Source organism: Gobio gobio (assembly GCF_949357685.1).
Source record: "Gobio gobio genome assembly, chromosome: 1".
NCBI lineage: Eukaryota > Metazoa > Chordata > Actinopteri > Cypriniformes > Gobionidae > Gobio > Gobio gobio.
The window spans coordinates 52,597,237-52,607,048 of record NC_137097.1 but is presented as its reverse complement, the minus strand read 5'-3'; the positions used below and the strand labels follow the sequence as shown (position 1 = coordinate 52,607,048).

Genomic DNA, 9,812 nt, shown 5'->3' with positions numbered 1-9,812 from the left:
GAACATTTTTGTTTTTTTTATTTTTGTTATTTTTTTTAAATCCAATAATATCAGGCATCTGATTTAATTAAGCACAGCATATGGCTCCTTGACGTCTTTCTCTTTTAAGGAGTGAAACCGAAGGTACTTTTATTTTGACACACCTACAAGAAAGGCCCTTGTATCGTCATGCTAAACACATTGATATGAATATTTCGTTTCTTCTTATTGCATGTCTGAAGCGCTCAGTGAGTATATCATGCTGTAAACATGCAGTATAGTTTTATAACTGCGTGTTCTACTCACGTAAGCGCGTGGGTAACGCGAGATTTTAGTTTATCTTCATAAGTTAGCATTTTAGCAATGCTGTAGTATCTCACTCTGCGTAACACCTTTGGTTAGATAACTGTTCAGATTACATGCTTAACATTTGTGTTTTATGCACTGCTAATTTATCCTGTACGCCCATGTGTGTAGTCATGGAAACGGACGCGTCTCTCCTCGGTGTTGAACTAGAGCAGAAACAGCAAGAAGAGCTGTATCAACAACTTTTGCTTCAGGTAACAGCTTTGACACAATAAGCCACACAACTAACCTCAACATAAGTAAGTTACTGTGCTGTGTTTTGAGGCAGGTCCCAGCTATAAACATTATTAAACTTTGTGGAATATCACAGTAATCGAGCACTATCTACAAATGCGTTGAATTTGTATAGTGCAACAACAATGCACATTAAGTTCACCCGAAAATGAAAATGCTGTCATCATTTAGCCTACATGAATGACTTGGTGACTGACATACTCAGTTACCATTCACATTTGCTGTCTGAAAGTGATTGGTGACTGAGTCGGTCCTCAAACTTTATGCCTTAAATAACTTTTTTCACATTTTTGGGGTAATTTTTGCATTTCCGTTTGCTCCAAAAGCGATTGAGTTTCTACGACTTTCTAAAAGATGGAAAAAGAGAAAGACAGTCAGCAGTCAGAATAGAGAAAGATGTTAATACAACAGCGTTATAAACGTGTATTACATTTAAAAAAATTAAAATAGGAAAACAAATAAATAAAATATATTTACACTTTATTATACAATACAGCATCTGTGTGTGTTTCAACCATTTTATTGGAATTTATTAGAATATTTTACTTTTGCATTATCATCCAGATATACTGTATACAGAAATAGAGTTTTTATTTTTTTTATTTTTATCTATGTTCGTACATTCCAATGCTTTACCTTAAGGTATTTAGTATTTATTTAATGTTCATTGCCTCTTTTCAGTTTGAATTGTTATTTGTTTTTTTCTTTCTTTTTTCCCCACCCTGTATATAAAATATTATTTGTTTTGTCCAACATCACAGACCATGGGAAAAATGCAAAATGACAGTCCCCCTTCCAAAGTCATCCGTCCACAGCCAGGTTAGTCTGATATTTCAAAACATCTTCAGTTATATATTTAGAGTGCTTATTGGTGGTGTTTGTATTCATTATATCATTAATCACATCCAAATTCATCAGAATTTTCTCTCTATGCCAGGCTTGTGCGTGAAGACCTCCTCAGTGTTAGACAAACAGAAGGTCTTTATGAACATCTGTCAGTCACAGGCAGTACCGCCCCCTCCTCATCTGTCCCAGGAAGCACTCGTGAAACTACTGGAGTCAGAGGACCCGACGAGTTACAGAGTGCCCATGAGTCTCGGCGAGCCACACACAGAAGTGGACAACAGTGAGAAACACATTCATATTTTCAAACTTACTCCATTCTCCTTTTATTACTGTTTCCCCTAATCCAATCAAAAATCTATTGTTTCAATGCAAGGACATTTGGTGTCTGATCTGGTTGACATATATCACCAAAAAGGAAAAAAAAGGCGTCATTAACTGTGAATGGCAAAACAACCTCCTTCATCTGTACTGACTTCCTTTTATGAAAAAGCATTTGATTTGTGCTCAGAATATTTTTATGTTTGCCAGGCTCACAAGGCTGTACTGTGTATGATGTCGTGATCAATGATGAGTTCTTCCAGAAATGTCAGGTATGTGTCTTGCATGTGAATGTACACACTGAAAGTACCTCAGGAATATGCAACCGCATTTATTGTGCAGGGAACTAGGTTTTGCCAGCCCGCTCATTGGAAGTGTTATTGTCCAAGATGGAAAAATTAAAAGATGGCCCAACTCGCATGCACTATAGTGCAAAAGATGGTGTTTTATTTATATACAGTGGGGGGTAGTTATTATTGCCGAGATGTGACGTACTCTCGATACCAACAATCACGTTTAATCTCTGTCTCCTACGCACCTGGAATCATACAATGTCTATCAACCAACTGGTAATTATAGTCAAGTCACCTTTATTTCTATAGTGCTTTTTACAATGCAGATTGTTTCAAAGAAAATTGTTTACAGGAAAATAATACAACAGAAATTGATTTGGCTGTACAGCTGCTCTGGAGAAAACAGTGATGTCATCCAGCTCAGTTCAATTATTATATAGTGTCAATGCGGGCAGATCAGTAATATAGTTGAATATTTAGTGATAGTTTAATTATACTGAAATGTAAATGCATGTGGTGTGAGATTATTGTTGCGGAACGATGAGTGCGTTGACTTTGAATGAACAAGAGCTATGGGTCTCGTGTGCACCCGGACCATAGTGGTTACAGAGGAGAGGCAAATTAAAATGTGTGTGTGTGTGTGTGTGTGTGTGTGTCAGAGCCAGAGCCATCCTGCCGCCTGATCAGGGCTCTCTTTTCACAATTGTCATCACTGTGTATGCTTGTACCCAACAGAAAGATACCCTGTTCCAGCAGTTCCTTATTGCAGTTTCTTTGGAGGGACTGGAAAACAAATACAACCTTGAGTTAAGCAGAGGTACGCCTAAATACAGAACATCTGATATAAATTTCCCTCCATGTGTTTACTTCAGAACATGCCTTTTCCATGCCATGTCCGCTGTTCCTATAATTTTTGTTGTTGTTGTTGTTGTTTTTAGATATCAAGATTTTGAAGAACAGGAAGTTCATGGGCTCTGTAGCTGAACAAAACATTCGTACCAAGAGCAAGCCAATTATCCAGGAAATTGACTCAAAGTGAGTTCTTCATCTCTTTGGTGGATTGGGGGTGGTGCTAAAGCAGGCTGTGAGAAGGACTGGGAGATTGTCTCTAATAATACAACTAATATTCATTACTAGGCCTACTCTTTAAATTCTTTAAAAACATTTATTGGAATCTACAGAGCCCTGCACATGATACATGTGGGAAAACATTTGTATATTGTGGCCATGAATTAACAATTCGTTCCCACCATTAGATCGTGCCAAAATGTTAAATCGTGTGGATCGGCACGTCAGAAATATCAAATATATTAGATCCGAAGATACAAGTCTTCTTTCAGAGTTTGTCTGAGAAAGCCAGGGAAGAGCTGAAGCAGTCAAGTCATCTTTATTTATATTGCGCTTTATACAATACGGATTCTTTCAAAGCAACTTTACAATGATAACAGGACGATTATGCATTTCGGTTGTTGTTCAGCTGAAGTCAGTTCAGTGTTGATTCAGTTCTGTTGTAAAGATCAACTAATAAATGAGTTAATTTCATCTAAAAAACAGTTCTGCAAAAAAATTATGTCAGTTCAGTTCTTATACAACGGCGTCAGTTGGGGACACTTAATATTCAACAATATTATTGATCTGACTGTACCAAGCTCAAGGAACCCAAACTCTATCAGGTGACAGAATGAAGAAAAACCTGGTGAACGGGGAGAAACCAGGCTCAGTCGGGGGGACCAGTTCTCCTCTGGCCAACAAACAAACATGGTGTGATTAGCATCCCAAGTCAGAATTCAGATCGGGATCAGTAGCATTCAAATATTCATCCAGTTCCTTTTGCTTGAAGATCGATTCTCACTACCATCATACTGCCATCATTGTATTAGTAAAAAAAAAAAGGTTTTTTTTTTTTTTTTTTTTCTCCTATGTAATGATTACCATTGTCACCACTCTCTATAGATAAATAAATTTTAGATAGTAAGTTAATAATAGAAGATAATATAATAAGAGAGTATAAGATAACCCTCCCCCCACATTGGAAATAATCAATTGATTTAACTATAGCAGTAGTCAGGGCCGGCCCTGACCAATTTGCTTTGTGCCCCTTAAAGGTTTAGCACTACATGTTATCAGTCTAAGTTGTGGAAACACTGGTACGGTTTTATTTTTGTAATGCATTGATGTTTTTTTATTTTTATTGTTGTTGTTTTATATGATGTCCAGTCCATTCTACCCAATAATTATGTTCATGATATATATATATAAAAAAAAAAAATAGCACCTTCGCCACATTACAGCCTAAACACAAATAGCAAGAGTACTTGCATCTAACATTCATGCACAAACTATTCATTGAGAACTAGCAAGTGTTTGTTTTCCAGTAGATGGCAGCAATCTTCCACTAAACTATGCTCATTCATGTTTTCACCATGAATTCAACTGAGAAATGTAGATATTTAATGTGAATTTTACATAAAATTTTGCTATTTTAAATAACCTGTATATAAATATCATTACTAATTTTGGCAAATACATTTTAAAATTGCCATATGTCCCCTTGAAACTGCACAACTGTAGAGTAAAAACATTAGGCTATTAAAAAAGTGATATTACATGCGTTTAAATATTTGTGAGCCCGTCTGTGAAACCCCGGCTAAAGTCGCATAATCTAATTGGAGATATAGAGCGTCAAAGTAGTCATAGCCATAAAAATGACCAAAACAGGCAATTTGTGTTTATTGCTGTAAATGATAGATTATACCAAGGCCTTTGAGATGCAGTACTCAATTTTTAATTTATAATATTATAAATACTGAAATTAATGATTTTATTGACGCTACGTTTTATTATTTTGCACCAAAAAATACCGGACGTGGGCTTCTTAAATATTGATTTGAATCGTCTCTTTGTTTACTTTGGACACAGAAACAACTCCTGATTCTTATATCATTCGGTTCAGAAACATATTTTTTACAATTACAAAGTGCAAACAGGCAAGAAAACGGCGACTTAAGCCGGATTTCTGTGTGGATTTCTTTGTGTCATCACCGACATTTCAGGAACAGTTTATTTGTTTTCTAACTCCACCTTCTGCCTATACATCCATCTTATTTTAAAGACATTTAATGGCTGCTAAGTGTCTAAATAGTTTGGTTTTTTGATGCTGATGCGCTGGGTTTATGAATTCGCTCTCTGACAGGGCGGCCGCGGCAAGCGAAGTGCAAGGAACAGAACAGCTGATAGTTTAATTAATAAGGATTAATATAGGCCTACTGTTTTTTGTAGGCTAAATAAAGAACCCGTATTATATATTAAAATAAAAAAAGTTGCGTGTGTCCTTCGGAAGCAAAGCTCTTGCGTCTGATGTTTTGGTTTCGGTTTGTAAACGAATAGAACATGCATGAATGAGAACATAAAGTGCAGGACGTGCTTTATGTAGGCTAAAATAGTTATTAAGCACAATTAGCCATGAAAAAATCCTAATGAATCATAATCTAATCGAATTGTGAGACAAGTGAAGATTCACAGTTATGACTAACTATCTGCACAAAGTTTGAGACTGACTACTGTAAAAAAAAATGTGTTCACTCAACTTACATGTTTTAGTTATCTTTTTGCTTTGACTCAGTTAAGTTTTATTAACTTACTCTACAAAGTATTTTCAACTCAAAAAGTTTAGTTGATATCGATAAAATAGTTGACCCAACAACTTATTTCAAGTAACTTGTACTTGCAAAGTTCAGTTGAAATATGAAAACTTACATTTTCAAGTTATCTGTACTAAACTTTTTGTTCATTGAACTTAATTTGGTATATTTTCTCAACTTGTAATAGCTCATTCAACCAAATAAATAAACAAACACATTTTCCATATAAACATATTTTATATTTTATTGTCCCTTACAAATCAATAAATGGAGAACATTAACATATTCAAAGGATTAGAATAAAAATAAAAAAAAATGAAACAGAAAAATGAATTTTCTGAATATTTGTAAATACAAACTAAAAACTAGAATATAGAAATGAGAGAAATAAATTACAGACATTTTTTCTCTCAAATAAAACAAATAATGAATCTGTCAAATAAAATTCAATAATATTGCAATTGTGTTTTAAAGGTGAACATTTATTTGAATGCATGGAAAGCGTAGGTTATTCATGTGAAAAAAAAAACATTAAGTGTCAGTTCACACAAAAATTCAAATACCATTATTCACCCTTATGTCATCCAAAAACTGGCTTAAAGGTTTAGTTCACCCAAAAATGAAAATTCTGTCATTAATCACTCACCCTAAGTACACACACACTCTACAGTCCGTGCCAGAAAGGGAAGAAGAAAGGTATGAAAAACATCATCAAAGTAGTCCATGTGACATCAGTGGGTAAGTTAGACTCTTTTGAAGCATCTGCAATACATTTTGGTCCAAAAATAACAAAAACTACGACTTTATCTAGCATTGTCTTCTCTTTAGTGTTTGTTTGAATCCGCGTTCACGAGTCCACAGCGTCTTACGTCAGCAGCGGGATTCAAACAAACGCGGAAGAGAAGACAATGCTGGATAAAGTCGTAGTTTTTGTTATTTTCGGACCAAAATGTATTGCCGATGCTTCAAAAGAGTCTAACTTACCCACTGATGTCACATGGACTACTTTGATGATGTTTTTCATACCTTTCTTCTTCCCTTTCTGGCACGGACTGTAGAGTGTGCATACACTTTCAATGGAAGGACAGAAAGCTCTCGGACTAAATCTAAAATATCTTAAACTGTGTTCCGGAGATGAACGGAGGTCTTACGGGTTTGGAACGACATTAGGGTGAGTCATTAATGACAGAATTTTCATTTTTGGGTGAACTAACCCTTTAAGTTTTTCTTTTGTTGGAAGAAAAATTTTAAATATGTTTAAGGAAATCAGTGAGCTTTCTGTCCCTTCTTTAACAGCCTACGCAATTAGCACATTCAAGGTCCAGAAAAGACATACTTAAAGTAATCTAAGTGATTTCAGTGGTTTAACCTCAGTTTTATTAAGCATTGTGAGCGTTTCATTGCATGTTAACAAGAGCATAACAGCACATGCTTCTTGTGTGTACACGAATGCAGACACTGTTGCATGTAAATATATAAACCACTGGAGTCACTTGGATTACTTTAAGATATTTTTTTACTATCTTTGCAGACCTTGAATGTGCTAGTTGCATAGACTGTCAAAGAAGGGACAGAAAGCTCACAGATTTCATTAAAAATATCTTCCTTTATAATTCAAGGATTAACAAAAGCTTTTTTTTTTGGTAAACTAACACTTTTCACATTAATAATACCCCTTTAACTGTGAAATAACTTTAAAACGCATAACATCTTGAAAAAACAATGAAAATGGATGTCAGGCCATTGATGCAGAGAACTGTAAAATGCAAACACAGGCTCTTGGTAGAAAAACATAACACCTTACCTCCACAACATCTTCAATTCAACAGTGTATTTTTAAGGGAGTGCACTCTAGCACTGCAGGTATCGGCTCCAATGTCCATCAACAGCCTCTGAATCACCTCAAAAGTGTATCTGAGGTTTTTTGGGTAGTTTATGTTGAGAGCATAAAGCAATCCCATCATATTCATATACGCATTTGGTACGTCACCAAGTCCTCGCAGAACAACTGCTTCCTCAATGACAAGGGCCACATCACTGGGGTTGCAGGGAATGGGATCCGTCACATCTTCCACCACTGTGAGGATTCCAAGAGTCATGCCCCTGATCATGTTCCTCAGAATCTGTGTGCTGTATTAAAAAATGACAAACTTCAAAATGTGCTTTCACATTCAAAGACTTAAATACAACATTAGTACACCAAATCTTAATTACCATAAGTCAACAAATCATATATTTTTGTATATTTTTTACACATTCTCCATCCACATACTTAGAAATAATACATTAACTTCAACTACTCAACTGCCTCCAGTGTGCCTCCTTACTTTCCACATACCTCACAGATCTTTATGAATTGTGATGGATTTTCACGCATGAACCATGGCAGCCCCTGCAGTACTGCAACTCTCTTTCGTTGATTTGATGCCTCCCCCTAGAGAAAAAAATGTTTACTTATAACTGTTGTTAGAAGTTGATTTACTGATTTGAGGCCTGTTTCATTGAAGCCAGTTTAAGTGTTTATTTAGTTTTAGTGTTTTTCCTTCGTTCTTCTTCAGGACACAAATTAAGATATTTTTGATGAAAGTAGAGAGCTTTCTGACCCAACTACGAACTACTACATTCAAGGCCTAGAAAGGTACTGAGGACATCGTTAATTGAGTCCATGTGACACCAGTAGTTCAAGTGTAATGTTGTGAAGCCACCAGAATAATTTTTGTGCGCAAAGAAAACAAAAATAATGACTCTGTTCAAAAATGTTTGCTCTTCCATATCAGTCTTTGACACACAGATACAAGAGTGCCACAACGCATGTGTGTACATTCCTCTGCTTGTAAACAAGTTGCAGCAAATCTGGGTTCTACTTCATTTTGTGGTACTCTTGTGAGTGCATGTCGACTGACACGGAAGAGAAGAAATGATTGAATAAAGTCAATATTTTTGTTTTATTTTCTCACATACAGTATTCTTGTAGCTTCATTAAGTTAAGGTTGAACCACTGATGCCACACAGACTATTTTATAGATGTCCATAATACCTTTCTGGGCCTTGAAACTTGGTAATTACATTGCTGTCTATGAAGGGTCTGAAAGGTTGTGGATTTCAATCCAAATATTTTAATTTGTGTTCCGAAAAAGGTCTTGCAGGTTTGGAACGACATGAGAGTGAGTAATTATTGGAAGAATATTAATTTTTGGATGAACTATTCCTTTAAACTGATAGAATTAAGTCAAATACTATACACTGTGAATAAATGGAGGAATTTTGCATATTCATAGTGCTGTACACTAAATGAAGCAATGGTATAAAAAGTTACAATCAAGCTACAATATTTTAAATGATTAGTTCACTTTAAAATGAAGATTACCTCATGATTTACTCAAGTCATGAAGATAATCTATATTTACTGTATCGGTCCCTATTAAATAAACTATAAATAAATAAATAAATAAGTCATCCTAATTGTACTTGCACATAAAACTTGTGCAATTTGTAACGTCGGAAGTAGCGTAGTGCGTTATGGCGGAGACTAAATATCAGCAGTTTGTCGCATTACTCGCATAAGTTGCGCTTTAGACTTAAGTCAAATCCATATGTTTGTTTGGTCAGAAGCTAATTATTAAATATGGATATTTTTCTTATACAAAACTCATCGCTTTGCTTCTGAAGGCCTTTATTAACCCACCAGAGCCATGTGGAGCAGTTGATGGATGTATTTACTTTTTTAAGCTTATAACTGATGGTTGTAATTAACTGCCATTATAAAGTCCGGAAGCATCAGGGTGTTTTTTAATACAACTCTGATTGTGTTCATCTGAAAGAAGATTGTCATATACACCTAGGATGACTTGAGGGTGAGTAAATGGGGGAAAATCATGGGGCAATATTCATTTTTGGGTGAACTTATCCTTTGAATACTTCTGCATTAACAAATTAATTTCAATATTTGCAGCAAAAATTATGCTGGACAAATTATACGATTCAACGTGAATGCCGCAGCACTGAGTCGGACAGATTGTTTATGGTTCCTGGCCAAATGTTTTTGTAGAGCAACCTCAGTTCTAAATGAACACACACAGTCTTTATAGATGCAGGGAAGTGGACAATTACTTGCGTGATGGCAGTGCTTCACCTT

The 9,812-nt window shown here is 35.5% G+C and overlaps 1 protein-coding gene across 3 annotated transcripts in view; it reads left to right on the top strand.

Annotated features, from left to right (window-relative positions):
• The first annotated feature begins 109 nt into the window (after positions 1–109).
• Positions 110–9,812, top strand: part of pih1d1 (PIH1 domain containing 1) — a 23,965-nt gene continuing 14,262 nt past the window's right edge. For 2 of the 3 annotated variants that reach the window (XM_079833681.1, XM_079833682.1), the window contains exons 1-7: positions 123–227; positions 457–539; positions 1,341–1,398; positions 1,517–1,705; positions 1,954–2,015; positions 2,772–2,853; positions 2,975–3,071. In XM_079833681.1, the coding sequence (XP_079689807.1) occupies positions 212–227; positions 457–539; positions 1,341–1,398; positions 1,517–1,705; positions 1,954–2,015; positions 2,772–2,853; positions 2,975–3,071 (587 nt within the window). In that variant the 5' untranslated portion in view covers positions 123–211. Of the gene's footprint in view, positions 228–456; positions 540–1,340; positions 1,399–1,516; positions 1,706–1,953; positions 2,016–2,771; positions 2,854–2,974; positions 3,072–9,812 lie in introns of all 3 variants that reach the window. The other variant, XM_079833683.1, reaches the window with a different exon arrangement.